Source organism: Carica papaya, chromosome 3 (genome assembly GCF_054855325.1).
Source record: "Carica papaya isolate Zhongbai chromosome 3, ASM5485532v1, whole genome shotgun sequence".
Classification (NCBI taxonomy): Eukaryota; Viridiplantae; Streptophyta; class Magnoliopsida; order Brassicales; family Caricaceae; genus Carica; species Carica papaya.
The window spans coordinates 211,879-229,400 of NC_142311.1; the positions used below are offsets into that span (position 1 = coordinate 211,879).

General features: G+C 36.2%; 2 protein-coding genes and 1 long non-coding RNA gene across 3 annotated transcripts; 2 read left to right on the plus strand and 1 right to left on the minus strand.

Moving 5' to 3' along the window:
• The first annotated feature begins 890 nt into the window (after positions 1 to 890).
• On the plus strand, positions 891 to 8,981 carry LOC110815508 (uncharacterized). Its single transcript, XR_002539849.2, has 3 exons — positions 891 to 7,713; positions 8,068 to 8,394; positions 8,608 to 8,981. It is a non-coding gene; the product is annotated as an uncharacterized LOC110815508 (long non-coding RNA).
• A 2,455-nt stretch (positions 8,982 to 11,436) lies between these two features.
• On the minus strand, positions 11,437 to 13,959 carry LOC110815427 (GDSL-like Lipase/Acylhydrolase superfamily protein). Its single transcript, XM_088214758.1, has 5 exons — positions 13,645 to 13,959; positions 12,786 to 12,974; positions 12,411 to 12,571; positions 12,053 to 12,317; positions 11,437 to 11,961 (listed from the first exon to the last, which is right to left on the minus strand). Exons 1-5 carry the CDS (start codon positions 13,913 to 13,915, stop codon positions 11,729 to 11,731), a joined length of 1,119 nt encoding a protein of 372 aa, XP_088070884.1. The 5' UTR covers positions 13,916 to 13,959; the 3' UTR covers positions 11,437 to 11,728.
• A 706-nt stretch (positions 13,960 to 14,665) lies between these two features.
• Positions 14,666 to 17,425, plus strand: UMAMIT25 (nodulin MtN21 /EamA-like transporter family protein). Its single transcript, XM_022043223.2, has 7 exons — positions 14,666 to 15,247; positions 16,044 to 16,106; positions 16,188 to 16,304; positions 16,390 to 16,642; positions 16,705 to 16,863; positions 16,938 to 17,089; positions 17,162 to 17,425. The coding sequence occupies exons 1-7, from the start codon at positions 14,850 to 14,852 to the stop codon at positions 17,310 to 17,312; spliced, it is 1,293 nt and encodes a 430-aa protein (XP_021898915.2). The 5' UTR covers positions 14,666 to 14,849; the 3' UTR covers positions 17,313 to 17,425.
• The last annotated feature ends 97 nt before the right edge of the window (positions 17,426 to 17,522 follow it).

Sequence of the window (17,522 nt, forward strand, 5' to 3'; positions counted from 1 at the left end):
ATGAAATGATGAACAAAAATTATGGGTAATATTTTTGGCGACTTAAAAGAGACAGAAGGGTAAGATTTTCATGAAAAGTTCCCATTTTTGTATGAAGAGTTCTCATAAACTGTTATTTCACGAAAAAAAAAGTAATGAGGTTTGAAATGAATTTTATATTTCGCAGAAGGAAGCTGATACCAATATGTGCTGTAAATTCTGTACTTTCATTATGTTATAAAGCAAGATAACGTCTATGCTGTTCAGTTGCTTATGCAAAATATAGCAGTTGATGATTTTTTTTTAAATCTTTGAACTTTATATCCAAGATAAAGACCGAATAGATGTTATTCATTTGTGACTTGACAGATGTGCTCAAGCTGTATTAACATGGAACCTCACTGTCCACCATATTTGGGTGGGTAAAAAGGATTTTCTCAACAACAAATAAAATCAGCTAGAAGAGAGTAGTTAACAGAAAACAAGAGATGCACCAGCTAAAATGTGTGAAGTGAGAGAGAGTCATCTTTAATTAAAGATAATAGGGGAAACACATATTAGTTAATCATAATTTTTGTAAACAATTGCAGATAAATGTTATGATATATATAGATTTTAGGTGTTTCATTATGTGAATAGTAATATGGAGAGGAATCAACTGGGTCTGCTTGTCATCTTAATAATAAACAAAGCTATAGAGAAATGCTATGATATATAGATTTATTGTGTGGTAGGGTTTTATGGCATTTAATACTTATCTGGAATGTAGTATCATCTGCTTTTCTCCTTCTAGGAAATTTTTGATATTTACTGGAACTAAGAACTGTGTTTCATGACCTAGCTTTGGCCGACAGATGCAGTTTGCCTAACCTTTAATGGAACCTTTTTGTCTGGTAAAAGACAAGGTTTGTCATTATCATCTATAGTTGCAAATTTTGCTATTTATTTACTTCATTTTTCATCAAGTTCTTCATGATGAAATGTCTCCTCTCCTCTCTATCTTTTTCTGTTATTTAATTACATATATATGTACATATACATACATATATGTGTGTGTACGTATACATATATATGTGTGTGTATGTGTACATATACATAATTTTTGTTTACAAGTTGCAGATGCTGTTTATCATGTTTATTTTCTTTCTATCTATAAATATATAACCGTGTCTGCCCAAGTTATAATTGATTTAATCCTACCTGGATACTGCAGAGTTGGTGTGGAATTGCCCACTGTAGAGGTGAGATACAAAAATTTACTTGTGGAAGCTGAGTGTGAAGTGGTTGAAGAAAAGCCCCTCCCAACTTTATGGAATTCTCTTAAACGTGTTCTTTCTGTTCGTATTCTTCATTCTATAAGAGTGGTTTCAGTTACTCGACCATTTTATTGACCCATTGGACATTTTAAAATTTCACAAGCTTTATAAGCTAGTTAAACATTATGCAGGAGTTACTGAAGCTCTTGGGTGCTAAGCGGCAGGAAGCCAAGATAAGAATCCTTGATGATGTTAGTGGTATCATAAAGCAGGAAAGTAGGGTTTGGAAGTCTTATAAAAGTCACGTCCTTACACCAATATTTCTTTAAATGACACAGTTCAATATTTTTTTTGTATGTTGCTTTCTTCTTGTTGATACCTCTATTCCATTAAACTAAGAAATTTGTGTTACAGAAAATTTCTCTCTTAATTTAGTGTCTTTGGAATCAAGTTGATCTATGACAAACAACTTTCTTTCTCTTTTTTGTCCTGTTTCAAGGGAAGAGATTGCCACTTTGGAGAATTTTGCTCTCAGGTGCTTGACTCATTCATTAATGAAGCAAGATACCGAGCCTGGTTAGGTTAAGAAAAAGGGTAGGTTAAGCTAGAAGAGAAGAAGAGAATAAGAGAATATAACAATGAAGAAACAGAGAGAATAGGGAGAATAGTTTGGAGAAAATATCTTATTCAATATGATCTTCCTTACAGGCCTATCAGTACTACCAGAAGTAATTAACTGTCCTTGATACCAAAGGCTGGCATCCGAGCCATTGTCCACTACATTCCCTAATATTCTAACAGCTGTATTGACAGAAAACAACAGAAAAAGCAATCCTTTATTCTATTCTTCTTAGGACAATGTTTCAAACACTAACATCTTCCCTTTCTTGCAGAGAACCTTGTTCTCAAGGTTTAACTATGGATACTGTCCCTTCAGGAATAGCTAAACCTCTCAGGTTGTTTCGGTAGGCCCCCATGTTCAGCTAGGTTACAAGAATTTGGTCCATTGGTTTGCCCCGACGATGAATAGTTCTCTTCTGCAGAATAACTTTGGATTCCACCAGAATTTGGCCTTGAGTATCAGTGATAGGTAGGATGCTAGTGTGCTGAGAAGAATTCCCTTCATATTTCTTCGACATTGACATGTAGAACATAGAGTTTATAGTCACTTTTGGTGGCAGGATTAGCTTGTAAGCACTTCATAAATTGTTAATAGAATTTTGAAACGATTTCCAAACACTTCATAATGCCAAGGCGGACAGGCAATAGAGCTGTAATTTCAGCCAGACCCAGTCTCCTTCCTGGGACTCCCTCTCCATTCTTCTAGCATCAGCAAACTGCTTCATCTTGCTTTGAGAGACCAGGATCTGCTCGCTCAATAACCGATTAATCTCGCGTCTCTCCTTCATCCATGTTTCCAAATTAGCCACAGAGGTTGTTGAATCCTTCTGCTCCATTAACAGAGGTGGCAGATAGTCGTGTGCGCTACAAATAGAAGCATGTGAATGCTGGAGTGGTAGGTATTGTTGTATCACCACTCAACCTGACCAAACCACTTTGCAAAGGATGTAGTTTGCCAGATGTCATATACCTCAAGTAGTTTTGTGGGTATTGGTTGATTTTCTCTGTCCACTTATCCAATTGTGGACGATAGGCAGCACAAGGTGCAACTCAGTGCCCCTGAGTCTTGTAAGTTCCTTCATAAACAAGTTGGTGAACATCTTGTCGCAGATTGAGATAATTGATCTAGGTATCCCGTGTAGTTTATATATGTTGTCAAGAAAAATCTGGGCAACTTTCTAGGTTGTGAAGGGATGAGATAAGGGCTAGGAAATGGCCGTACTTGGTGAACTGATTAACCACCACCAAAACCGTGTCTTTGCCTGCTGAACTTGATAATTGTTCGATGAAGTCCATTGTGACATGTGCTAATGCTTGGTTTAGAGCAGTCGAAGGTTGAACCAATCCTGGATAAAGCAATTGTTCCCTTTTGCATTTCTCGCAGGTGTCACATTGTTATCTATTTGCTTACCTGTTGCTTCATTTTCTGTAAAGAATCCCTTCTTCAGTCGGTTGTAAGTGCCATTTGACCCCTTAAAGGACTCGTGGTTAGCTTGTAACAATTTCCTTCGTAGCTCTCCTTTTCTTCCTACATACAATCTGCCATTCTACCTTAACAAGCCCTGCTCATAGGAATGAGGTGGCTTTTTCTCCCAGTCTACTGCCAGCTTTATGAGGAGCTTACTTGCTTCTTCATCTTCTTCATAAGAATTCTAGATTTCTTGCACCCACAAGGGAACAATAGTGGCAGTGATATTGCTTCGTTCTGCTTCCTCATTCATTTCCTGTTGACAATGCGTCCGCTACGAAGTTATCTCGTCCTTTTTGTACTGAATCACATAATTCCACCCCATCAACTTCATAATCCCCTTCTTTTGAATGAGATCTTGTACCTTTTTGCTCCAATAGGTGATGGATGCCTTGTTCATCGGTTCTTTTTTAAAAAAAAAAAATAAAAAAGAGATATCATTCCAGAGGTACCAAGGGAGTACCGCTTAAGATTCACCTATTATAGCCCAATCAAATGATCTAAAACCATCTCCAAATCCTCAAGGGCCTGTATATCATGTCCCAAAAAATAAAGAACCAAAAAGATGAAATCATCTATCGTTGATTATGTTAAAATCATTTTCTATCCCCTCAAAAGCTCTTGAATTTCTCACTTTCCATACAACTCACATTAGAGATAATGTAATCAACATTAAATATTTTTTCTTCTCACACAACCCACATCAGTTCTGTTCATCGGTTCTTATTGTAAAGGGGCACCTTCTAAATATCGGCTCCATTTTATGGCTGCCATAAGAATCACCAAAAGCTCTTCTTGTATGTGGAGAGGAACTGGTGTGTTATTCTCAAGGCATTACTGAAAAAGGCCACCAACTTCTCTTGCGCCGACTACCCTTACCACTCACATTGGTCTCTAGAACAAGGGTTGAGAGGAATTCGGCTGGACGAGAGCATGGAGCGTGGTCATAGCTTCTTTTGGTCTTTCGGAGGCTTCTTGTGCCTGCATATTCTAGTTGAAGGAATTCTTCCCTAAAAGCTCGGTCAGAGGCTGACTCGAACTCTCATAATTCTGTATGAATTTACAATAATATCCCATGAGTTCTAGAAACCCTCTCAATGCAGTACTGTTGGTGGGTCTTGGTCAGGATACCATTACCTCGACCTAGCTCGAATCTGTTTGCATTCCTGCCCATGAAATCAGGTGCCTGAGTACTGTACTTGCTTCTTTCGGAAATAAAACTTGACTTTTCTTGCACAGAGTTGATGTTGTCTTAGAATCTCAAATATAGCCTCCAAATATGTTAAATTTTCCTCTTTGTTATGACTATTTATGAGGATGTCATTAAAAAAAGAAAGAAAAAAAAAAAACTAACACAAATCTTCTTAGATGAGCATTAAAGGTAGTTTTCATAAGTAATTGAAATGTGGCAAGGACAATAATAAGGTCAAAAGGTATTACCTTAAATTCGAAAAGGTCATGTTATGTTACGAAATTTGTCTTGTGGATGTTCTCAGGTTTCACTCAGATTTAATGATAGCCTACTCCCAGGTCCACCTTAGAAAAGGGTGCAGCCTCTTCTTGTTCAAGTAATAAGCCGTCAACTAAAAGGATAGAGAACTTCTCTTTGGTGGTAATTGCATTCAGCTGTCGGTAATCTGCACAGAACCTCCAGCTTCCGTCATCCTTCTTGACCGATAACACTGGTGAGGTGAAAGAACTGTGACTGTGTTGGATTAGGGAACTGTTAAGCATCTCTCTTAATTGTTTCTTGATCTCGACCTTCTGAAAATACGGATATTTGTGGGGCTATATGTTTACCGATGAGTCTTTGGGCAGCATTGGAATAGAACGATTTTGTTCCTTTTGGGTTGGCAAGGAGCTTGGTTCCTTGAATATGTGCTGGTACATCTCAACCAAAGCTCGCTTGGCCTCTGGCTCAAGTGTTGAGCTGATGTGTCCTTCCTGATTTCATCCTTCCCTTTCAAGCAGTCCAGGTTGCTCACCAGATGGCCAATTCCTTCCTATTCTTTCATTAAGATGCGGTTAAGTTTTTTTTTTCAAACAAGAGTACGAGAACACCCTTACTATTTACCTTGGGCCAGCATTCTTTTCTTATCTTTCATAAATGGTAATTGCATATTGATGAAGTCTAGAGTCATGGGATTATGATTCCTCATCTAGTCAATTCCGAGGATGATATCATAATGCCCCAACTCCTGCACTTGAAACGAGAAACTTAGCAATAGCTTGTTCATTCTCCATTTAAGCTCATAGGTTTTGTACTTCTAATTATTTTGTGGTCCTTAGCCATGAGAGTCTTCAAGGTAGAGGAACTGAAGACTGTATGTTGCAACACCTAACCATATTTGCTTCCATGAAGGTGTGGATGCTCCCATGGTCCACCAAAGCGAGTATAAGTTTCGAGCCAACCATACCGAAGATCTTAACTGTATTTCTCTTCTCTTAGTCTTCATTAGGATAGAATGATATTTCCCTTGTATTCTCCTCATCTTCTGCTTACAGCTGCACCTCTTTATCCTCCATTTGTTCCTTTTCTCCTTTCACGATCTCCAACATCATCAGTTGCTTCCTCTTGCAACCGTAGCCCGGAAAGTAATAATCTCGCACCTGTTACCAGTGTTAAAAGGCCTTCGTTATCTCCTGTGGCTTGTTCTTGGGGAGCATTTTGAATTGCCGTGCGTCCTGGCCCCAGGTTCTTACTGTTGTTGAGTGTGAGCTTTGATTTTTAAGGCTAGGGGAATTAATAACTTGACATAAAGTTCCTGGGTTTTTGGCGCTTTACCATAGCATCAATATGTTGTGGCTTAATTGAGCCTGCTCATAAGCCATATTGAGCCTTTCTGGCCTTAGAGCTCTACCGTTGGCAACAGCTCCTCGCTCAGCCCACTGATGAAGTTCGATATGAAATATGCTTCACTAAGGTGGAGCCTTCTTGTCAGAGTTTGTTAAACTACTCTACTACGTCAGCGTCTTGTCCCTAAAGTATATTCGTAGTCCCTCCTCAAATATCATCCACTTCATGGCCCCATTCTGTGTCTACCGCTCTTGGTACCGAAAATCAAGCTTTTCTCCCAAGAAAAATGCGGCAAGCTCCACCTTTTGTTCGTTGGAAACTCCGCAAACCTGAAAGTATTTGTTGCACATTCTCATGCAAGATCTAGGGTTGACCCCTTGAAAAATTGGAATGTCTCTATCACACTGGAGGGGTGGGTATTAAATAAATTTAATATTTATCTTTTTTAAATTGTTAGTCAATTTAAATTATTTATTATATAAGATGTTGATAAGTGATAAATCTCATCTATAGGGATTTTATTTATCATGTAGGAAGATGATAAGTGATGAACTTTATTTATAACGATTGTATTTATCATTTAAGAAGATGATAAGTTTTAAACCTAATCAATAAGAATTCATAACTATCTTTTTGCTGTAATTTGCTTATTTAAAGGCTGACTTGTTAGCGGAAAATTCAAAATTTCTAATTCAGATCAATATCTATTTTTCTTCTCTTCTCTTCTGAGTTTATTTTTATTTTACTCTCCTTTAGTTTCAGTAGTAGGAAGTATTCCCCTGTGAGAGAAGGGACACTAGACAATGCTCCTTGTCTGTCCAAGTGGGTCTAGAGATTTGTTTGAGGTGGACAGGTGGTAGGCATCGCATGCTGTGCAGCCATCATCAAGCGTATTGTCTTGGTGAAAATTATCTGCAGATGGGTGTTGTTTTCCACTAGCTTAGTTTCTAGTTTATTGTCGAGTTTGGCATCCAGCCTAATGTCTATTATTTCTTTAACCTTAGTTATAAACTCTTAAAGACGCTAGTCTATGTTTCAGAACGAGTCTTCCATCTCTGAGAGCTGCGAAAATCCATTATTGCTGCTTCTCCTTTGCTTTTTTCCAGTTTCATGATGGAGCAAGATACCAAGCTTGGTTAGGTTAAGAGAAAGAGTTGGTTAGGGTAGAAGCGGATAAGAGAGTAGAGAGGACAGTTCAGAGAGATTATCTTCTTGAATATGATCTTCCTTACAGTAATGTTGCCTATTAGAACTATTGGGAAATAACTAATCTTCCTTGGGACCCAACAACTGTTATCCTAGCAATTACCCAGTATAGAGCAGTTAGATTCCCTAATACTCTTAATGGTTATATTAACAAGAAAACAACAAAAAAGCAATTATTTATCCTATTCTTCCTATGATGATATCTCAAGCACTGACAATTTTCCTCTTTCGGTAATAGAAATGTGAAAACGACAGCTAATCAGGTTTAACTGCAGGATGACTATTGCTTGGCCCCCCTGGATGTGGAAAGACTTCTCTTTTAAAGCCTCTGTCAGGAAATCTAGACAAGTCCCTCAAGGTTCAGAACATTCAGACTTCATTCATGAGTATGAAGCTACAAATTGCGTTCTGACATGCATATGGATAATGAAGGATTAGCTGAAAATATCACCTTCTTTCTAATCAAATAGTGTTTCATGTCTTTTATGTGAACTTTAAGCTTTATCCAAGTTTTATCAATGAAAGAATATATCCAATTTTTAACTGGAATCTTAAATGAGGACTAATTTTCCAACTTTTGCATTTTGTAGTTCTGAAATAGGTATCAATATAAATATCTATCCATATATTGTACTAATAAGGGAAAATTTTATGTAGCTCTAAAGTTTTTGGGTATTTATTTAGTTGCCCCTAGTGACCTTTATGGTGCTAATTGTAACTTGATCTATGTTCTTAAACAGTTCACGGGTGAAATCTCTTACAATGGCTACATGCTAGAGGAGTTTGTTCCCCAGAAACTTCTGCCTATATAAGTCAATATGACCTGCAAGTTGCTGAGATGACTGTGAGGGTAACACTTGACTTCTCAGCTCGTTGTCAGGGGCTTGGAAGCCGAACAGATGGTTTTTCGTAGAGTATAACGTTTATGGTGATTTACCTGTGGTCAATTAATCAATTCATGGAAGTAATAAAATTTTTTTTCTCTGTGAAGACATCATGATGGAGATAAAGTAGAAGAGAGAACGAAAAAGGAATAGTTCCAGATCCAGACAGATGCTTACATGAAGGTAAAAACCTATGGTCTCTGTTTCTTCTGTATCTGAGTTTGTTGGCATGGCTCAAAATTTGTTGTATCTGTTCAGATCCTTTTTATACAATTTTTAATCTCTTTGCTGGGTTTTTAATTCCTCAACCAGTAAGTTATTCTTTAATATCTAGGAAAGTCATATTGCTGAAATTTATGAACACTATCTAGAAGTTCAAGTTGTAAATTAATGCAGCAAATTCCCAAGTGGTGGCTTTGGTTGCATTATCTGGCTCCTACATCATGGACATTAAATGGGTTGCTCACTTCTCAGTATGGTGACATAGAGAAGGAGATTTTGGTGTTTGGAGAAACCAAATCTGTAGCTGCCTTCTTAGAAGATCAATTTGGGTTTCGCCACGACCACTCACCCATTACAGCTGTTGTTCTTGCGTTGTTCCCTTTAGTTTTCGCTTCACTCTTTGCATATTGTATAGGCTGATTGGATTGTCAAAGGAGGTGAACCTCTTTTTTCTTCTAAAGCATACGAATGTAACATGTAGCTGATCAATATAAACAATTAATGCTTTCAATATCAGTTTTATAATCAAGACTCATGGATGGATGTTTCTTTTGATTACTCCGATTTAAAGTGTGTATTTATATAATCCTATCAATATTTTGACATATTTTTTTTTATTGGTAATATATGTTTATCTACATATATGATGATCTTTAATGATGTTAAGGAAGGAAAATATGTATTTTAATCATTTTAAGTCAATTCTTTCAAGTTTTATACTGTTTAAACTTTAATCTTAAAAATTAACTAATGGCATTAGATCGATGCATTTGAATGAAAAGAAAATTTTTCTTTCATTTGATTGCCAATAGAAACTAATATCATATGTACAGCTTCTATGGATAAACTGTTCATTCTGTGCAATAGTAAGAAAATTTAAATTTATTTCGAGATTAATTAATTTTGATTGAAGGAACTGACTTTTTCTATGCAATAATAAAAAAGTGCGTTTGTTACTGTTGGACATCATAAGATTCGAAGTCCTAATTGCTTGTGCTATAATCTCGGATAGTTCTTTTGTTTTAGGTAATTTTAAAGACCCAAATTATCAAATTAACCAGCTAGAATAAGTTGAATATGCTAAATCCATTTCGAAGAGAGTCAAGATTTTGTTGGTTTGTCTTACTCCTACATCGTGGACATTGAATGGGTTGATAGCTCCTCAGTATGGTGATATAAGGAGATTGTGGTGTTTGGGAAAGCCAAATCAGTAGCTACCTTCTTAGAAGATTAATTCGGATTTCACCATGATCGCCAAACCCATTGCAGCCATTGTTCTTGTGTTGTTCCCGTTGGTTCTCGCTTCACTCCGTGTATATCATATAGGACGATTGAATTTCCAAAGGATGTGAAAAAATCTCAATTTACAAGTTGTATAACCTGCAAAATTGGAAATGCAAATTGTAGCAGATTCAGGATATACTTGCATATGATTAAGCTCTTAGTCTCTTGTCTGGTAAGATCTAAGTTATAGTGGACAAATTAATTCATGAACATGAATTTTCGCAGAGAATGCAGGTCGCAAGACTTGCAGAGAGCAGGAGCGGGTACTTTAAAATGCCAGTAATTATCCCATGACCGCTGGTGCTCGGCCGAGTCCAATTATGAGGCCTTTGAACTTATTTAAAAGTTTAAAATTATAAACTACTAATAATAATAATAATAACACTTTTATCTTATAAATAAAAAAGAAAAATATAACTGAAATGGTGTTTAAAAAAAAAAATAAAAAATTTAAGTTAATACAATATTAACTTTTTTTTAATCTAAAACCAAGGAAAGAAAAAAAAAAGGCAAAATAGACATTAAAATCTAATAAATAATTCAATAAGTTAAAAACCAAACAAATCACAATTTTCTATACATGCGGATGGACATGGAAATTAGGAGAAGCCTCAAATAGCCAAGATTGACATAATGCACCCAATTCGTTAATCAATTTGTGCACGAATTACTCTCGTAGTGAATATAATAAATTTAAATATTTCATCTACGACTTAGTAAGTAACTAGTCTATTTCATCATATTAGAGTGGTAGGAGTCGAATTTGGTAAGATTTCAACTAAAATATTCAACACGAAGGGAATCTGACTTCCATAATGAGCTTTTTTAAGCCCATCTCCCAAGCAAGCTTGAGAGCATCAAGGCAACTTAGAGCTCAACAGTAAATGCCCGCGCAACACCCAAATTGCTCATGAAATCCTTCGCTTAAATACTATGGTTATCTCTAATAAAACTACTAGTAAAGTAAATTTACAATTATCACGAACAGAGTCATGGTTATCCAGCTTGAACCAATCAACAAGTAGGAGCCTTCTAACTAACTCAAGAGTGGGATCAACTAATTCAATAAAGTTACGACTCTTGTTCCAAGACCCTTGAAATTTCAAGACAGTACTGATAACGATAGAATTAGATGGAGAAAACTAGAACTCTCGAAAATGGTCACATTCTTATAGTTTTATAAAATTCAAGTTGTAATGAAAAAGATCACATTACAATTAAGTATATCGTAAATATTCACTTTCGTAATAAAGTTCTAATTAAGTCACCAATTAAAAGAAAAAAATTTTGTTAGCAAATCGATTATCAATCTTTTCATACACAGTCAACAATAGGACAATATGGAGTGGTGTACAAATTATCATATTTTTTCAAAAAATAGTTTTGATACTGATTCGATTCAATAAAAGATCTTCACTCTACGTCAATATAAAGAATTAAAATCTTATATTGTAATTTTTTAAAAAAATTTTACAAGAAATGAGTTATACTTTGTGCTAATTTTGTTAAAATTATATGTTATTAAATAAATATTATATTACATTGAGATATAAATAGTAAAAGATAAAAAAATATTGTGAAATTTAAAAAAAAAAATTACCATATAATTAAAATTATACTAATTAAATTATTTTGAAGAATAAATTTTTTTTTTCTTCTCTAAAATAAATGTAAGTTCTCCTAAAAAAGAAGTAGCTTTATCAATAAATTCTCAAATGATTCTACTAAATATTTGAAAATTTTATTTTCTTAAATAGAAATTAGACAGAACAAACACCATCAACATAGCTCAATATTTAAGTGAAATGCTAAAAGAGCCTCTGCATTTTGTGGCTTCCATTAGCAGTTTACAAATTAAGAAGGAAGCTCAAGCAGCCTATACTAATTAAAAATCCAAGCTACAAGATTTGATCATAATCAGAAATTTTCTCTTGCACAAACTTCACCAAAACATTAGCAGCACACCACCAGACAGATGCTTGAAGGTTCAACTATAATTAAATATCAATGTTCAAGCACGGCAGAAGAAATCCAAAGGGGTATGTGGGACAGTGTAAGCCATGGAAAGTACTTTCGAGGCGATAATGGCATTAGCAGCTTCTGTGTAATGAATTCCATCCCAGCTTATAAATCTAGATCCTTCGTTGCAGACGTTACTACCGGGATGACCACACGTTATCTTCACGTTGTAATTGTATGGAGGTCCACCATACCCACAACAGGCCATCAACGGACTTGGAAAACCTTTACATATACATATATCAAACAACTCAAATTTCCTTACTGATCAAGACAAAACACACGGAACATTTGAATGTTATATATCACAACTTACCATATTTCTTGGAGTTGGCAATGAGATCATACTTGATGGAATATATATCTACATAAACTATTGAAGCATCCTTCAGTTCTGATCTAATCGATTGACATAAATGGTTTAATCCTTCGTTGAACAATTGCGCAGCAGAATTGTAACTTGAAAGACATCCGTGCTGATCCAGATCTTTGTTTTGCACCGTTGAGAGTTTTTGAGGCAGACAACCTAATGGTCCAGTGTTGTGTATCCAAAATTTTCTACCACCTTGATTATATAAAACCTACATTATATGTATATAGGATGAGGAAATGCATAATCCACACAGAAATTAACTTGATAGCTTGTATATATGTAATATTATAAGCCCGATCACCTTCAATGCATTCTTTATTTCTGCAATGAATGATGGAATTCTTTTGATTACTTGCACATATGAAAGGTTTTTCGCAAAAGAGTCAGCAATGTCATTTTGTCCGATGTCAATCATGTACAGCGCCTTTCTGAAACCTTCGTCGTTGATCAAATTTCGTTCACCTATAAACAAGTGAGCAGTATACATAATCAGACTCCATTTTCTGTCTAGATAAACACCCTCCACGAGGTAATTAAACCATATATATGCTCTCCTACAATACATATATGTTCTCACTCTTGGAAACCATGTGCTCCCCCCTAAATCTTGTATATACATATAGGGAGTCAAACTAACATGCATAAGATGTATTAAGTGAGGAGGAGTTGGACTTACCGGCATTAATAAGTTCAAGGGTCCTGGATTTGAAATGAAGAAACTGCATGATCTGAATGTTCAAAGAAAACGGAACATATTTTGGGAGGGTAGAGGATCCTACAATTGCAAAATTTGCACCATTTTTGAACTTGGAATCTGTCAGTGAGTCCAGGTACGGGCTCAGCAGACTTGTATTCAAACTCTGGCCTGAACAAATCCATCAAGCTATTTAAACCTTCCTTACAAATCTCATATAACACTTTAGTGTGGATATGCATACATATATCTATTTATATATATGTATATGTGTGTGTAGTTGCATTTACCCACATAAAATAATAAACTAAATCATGGATTGTGTAGATCCTGCATTTAATTTATACTTTTATCTTATTTAACTTCATAATAATATTTGATTTAATAAAATTAATAATTTAATTCACTAATGTGTTTATGATGATACACTGACCAATCAAATTTTATTAAATTTCAACAAATCTATTAAAGTTAAATTTCATAATGAATTAAATTCTCTTAATAACAATGAATTAAAAATATAGAATGAATAAATTAACCCGCTGCTTAATAATAATAATAATAATTGAGATACAAATCACTGATGGCACGTGGGCCCACCGAGCAAAGTGGGTCCCATCATTTATCTGATCAAAATCACCGACGCTTTCGTTTCCACAAACGCATGTTTAACAAATTCAAATCTATAATTTACAAGCGCATCACTGCCGTTGGATTTGCCGACTTTGAACCCAAATGTAAAGAGAAGAAACACGTAACCACATTTTTCCATCAGTAGATCCAATTGGTTTTGACTGGGGAAGCAAAGGAGAGTTAATCACAAGGGAAGGCAGTGACTTACAGAGGATATCGATCAAGAGCCGCCCATCAGACAACCTGCCAGTTGATCTGCGGAAGAAGGTACGGCCATTGGGGAGAGTGACGGGAAAGCCGAGTCCGGCGACGAGTCCACCCGTGTCCGAGTTGGAATCGCCAAAGTTGAAAATCACGGGCGGGTTCCTGCACCGAGCAGCAGCAACTGAGTAGGCCAAAAAGCTAAAGATTAAGAAGATTTGAGGTAGGAAGGAAGAGTGAGTGGCCATAGTCGAGAGTGTGTGGAGGTTGGTTACCATATATCATAATAACTCCAAGTACAAGGTTCTGGGTGTCGCCCCCTTTTTATATTTGTCATTTACTAATTTTCTTGGCAAAGTGACTAAACGCAAGATTATAAAAATTATTTCCCTTTCGAATTTCCATGATGGGCTTAAAATTGTGGGCCTTCTGGGATGGATCCAATATTCATATGTTTCCGAAACCTGTTTTTAATTTGAGACAAATTTAATTTAATTTTTTTTATCTATATTGTATTAGACTTACAGATTATTGAATTTGAATATAACCATATTATTTTATTATATTAATAAATAATATAATTAAAATTAAGAAAATACAAACTTAATCAGATTTCTAATAAAAAAGTGTCTTCTAATTCTATCATATTTTCTTTTTAAAAAAAAAAGTTTTAGCTGTTCTCTTGTAATGAGAGATACAATGGAGCGGCTACAATGAGATTAGAGGTAAAATCGGTGAACCTTAAACCGTTAATGAAGATTTTCTCGGTAAGCAAACAGAAAACGTATTTGCACACTCGACAAAACTTGTTTTTTACTGCAAAAAAAAACATTCTACTGGCATCGATTCCGAAAGAAAGAGAAAGTGACCGTGGTTTGATCGGCTGCAATACATTCCACCATTTGTATTCTGCCGTCTCCTCCAACCCCTAAAACAGAAAAAGAAAAAAAAGAAGGAAAGATCGCACAGTTCACACCATCAATCAGGGAAATAAGAGGGGGGGGTGGGAAAGTGAGAGACAAACAAGAGAGGTGGGTGCCAGTTCTTTCGTGTAACCATGAATTCATGAAATTTGATTCCTTGAACGTTATGAAAATAGGAGAGTGGACAAAAACTTAAAGCTACTTTTATATATGTTATAGGCAATTACTTTGCTTCATTCAAAGCCCCCCAAATATTGCAAGAAATCTCGAACCGTTTCTCTTTTCTTGTATGTCAATTTGCCACTTTCAGTTTAAAAGTTTCCCAATATACATATATATATATATATATCTCTCTCTCTCTCTCTCTCTCTCTCTCCTCATTTTCTCTCCACACAAACACAACCTTCATTCACTCACTCACTCACTCTCTCTCTCTCTCTCTCTCTCTCTCTCTCTCCCTCTCAATAAGCGAGCTGTTTGGTTAGTGCGAATTTCAGAGAGAGTGAAAAAGAAGATGGGTGATTTACTGCCATTCTTGGCCATGGTTCTTGTTCAAGTAGGATATGCTGGCATGAATATTACCTCCAAATTAGCCATGGAATCAGGCATGAAGCCTCTTGTTCTTGTTGCATACCGTCAAATATTTGCCACTTTTGCCATCCTTCCCTTTGTCTACTTCTTGGAATGGTAATTAATTTTCTTCATACCTTTTTTCAAAAGAGCTGTCAGCTTGCCATATTCTCTGTTTTCTTTTCTTGGTATCTTTTTTATTTTCTTTCTTTTTATTTTTAAATTGAAGTTAGTCCCCTCTATCTTATGCCTATCTCTATATTGCGAATCCTTACTAGGTGAAAGATATGGGTTTTCCCTCTTGCATGTCTGTGAAAACAGGGGAGACCTTTGATCTCTTGATCCGCTAATGCAAAAAGCTCTGTTTTCTTTTTCAACCGAAGATTAATCTGAGCTCTAGTTAATTATTTGTTAATCTTCCTTCTCTAAGTGATTTTTGGAAATGTTGATTTTCCCTAGTCGCATATTACGATTAACTGAAGTGGACTCTGTTTGGTTAATGAGAAAGCGGAAGATGCATCAATAATTTTCTCTTTCTTTTCTTCTTGTTGATTTTCTGAAACGGTAACATTTATTAATTGCACAACACATGCTTCCTAAATTTTGAACTAACTGCAATCAAATTGGTGAGAAAGAAACAAAAAAGAAAGCATAACTGGTTCTTATTAAAGATTTAAAAATATTTCGTGGGAAACGTGTGTAACTCCTGGTCAATGCAAAAACCAAGTAGTCAAATTGAAGTGGTTTGCAAGGTGTACACGAAATACATGCATGGCTGCCAATTGCCAGGTTCGTTTCATTTGTCAGCTTCTCCTGCCAAACACAACGTGGCAGAAGAGAAAATGTTCCAGAGGGTGGCCATTTAATATCGGTTTAATACTAAGATTAGTCTCATTTTGATGCGTAATTTCAGGAAAACTCTGCCTCGGGTGACAATGCCTGTTCTTTTCCAGATTTTCTTATGTTCCCTTACTGGGTAAGTGTTAAAGTTTCAGGTTTATTTTATATTCAAGCGTTTGTAAAGAATCCAAAAGGTATTTAAATATCCAGTATGCAGGGCAACTGGAAACCAGGTGTTATACTTTGTTGGCCTGGAAAATTCAACGCCAACAATCGCATGCGCATTGAGCAATATACTGCCTGCAGTGACTTTTATACTGGCAACTATTTTCAGGTGATGATGTTAATCATCTATCTCATTCTTTTACTGCCACTAGAATGCTGTTGTTTCGTTTTATGTAGTTAATTTTTGTTGATAGGCAAGAAGCAGTAGGATTGAGCAAAGCTTCGGGGCAAGCGAAGGTGGTAGGGACGATTATATGCGTTGGGGGAGCCATGATACTGTCATTCTACCATGGACACGTTGTTGACATAGGGGAGTCGAGAATTCAGTGGGATTATGCTCAGAAAATGGGAGAACAAAATTCGAGCAGTGGGTCATCCAACTTCTTCTTGGGTCCTTTTCTTCTAATGGGTAGCTCTGTTTCTTGGGCAGCCTGGTTCATAATACAAGTAAGTGGGATTGTGGAGTTGATCTGTTTGTAGGGCTGTTGTAATTGTTTGATTTGGTGCAGGCAAGAATGAGCGAGAAATTTGAAGCTCCTTACACAAGCACATTACTGATGTGCTTCATGGGGAGCCTGGAATGTGGGTTGATAGCAGTCTGCGCGGATCATAATGTTTCTGAATGGTCGTTGAGGTCTACAATCAGGCTGGTTACAGCTCTGTACGCGGTACGATATGGTGAGGTTGCCTAAAAAGTGAAATTGAATGGGTTTGAGATGATTAATTTGATGAATGAATGCAGGGAATTGTGGCTTCCGGGCTGGGATTTTCCCTGATTTCCTGGTCGATCCAGAAAAAGGGAGCTCTTTACGTGTCAGTATTCAGCCCCCTGTTGCTGGTGGTGGTGGCTATAATGAGTTGGGCTCTGCTTGGTGAGAAAATATATGTTGGAAGGTATGACCACCTTTGTTTTGTTTTTAACCATGTAATATAATGAGCTAATATGGGTTGAATTTATTGTTTCAGTGTTGTAGGGTCTGTACTGGTCGTTGGCGGGCTTTACGTGGTTCTATGGGGGAAAGACAAGGAAATGAAGCAGACGATGGTAGAGAAAGAAGTGATGAAGGAAGACATGGAGTTGCAGATGCCGGCTTCCAACTCAAATGGGTTGTCATAATTTCCAAGTGAAGAAGCCCGCCCAGATGGATGGAATTTGGTTTCATGTCTATATAATCTGGGCACTTGTATGTTTTGACTTAAGTATATGATAACGTATCAAAAATTTCACTTCGTCTTCTCAATTCATCATTTGCAAAACCCAGAAACCCATTATATTATTTTAATTGAAACAACCAGTGAATTAAGATTTTAGACAATTGGATTTAAA

Excerpts from the sequence above, each read along its gene's own strand:
- UMAMIT25 (XM_022043223.2), top strand. The coding sequence starts at position 14,850 with ATGTCAATTTGCCACTTTCAGTTTAAAAGTTTCCCAATATACATATAT. Across the intron at positions 15,248-16,043 it reads TTTGTCTACTTCTTGGAATG|GAAAACTCTGCCTCGGGTGA; the intron begins GTAATTAATTTT and ends GCGTAATTTCAG. Across the intron at positions 16,305-16,389 it reads ATACTGGCAACTATTTTCAG|GCAAGAAGCAGTAGGATTGA; the intron begins GTGATGATGTTA and ends TTTTGTTGATAG.
- LOC110815427 (XM_088214758.1), bottom strand. The coding sequence starts at position 13,915 with ATGGTAACCAACCTCCACACACTCTCGACTATGGCCACTCACTCTTCC. Across the intron at positions 12,318-12,410 it reads AAATAAAGAATGCATTGAAG|GTTTTATATAATCAAGGTGG; the intron begins GTGATCGGGCTT and ends CATATAATGTAG. Across the intron at positions 11,962-12,052 it reads TGCCAACTCCAAGAAATATG|GTTTTCCAAGTCCGTTGATG; the intron begins GTAAGTTGTGAT and ends GTATATGTAAAG.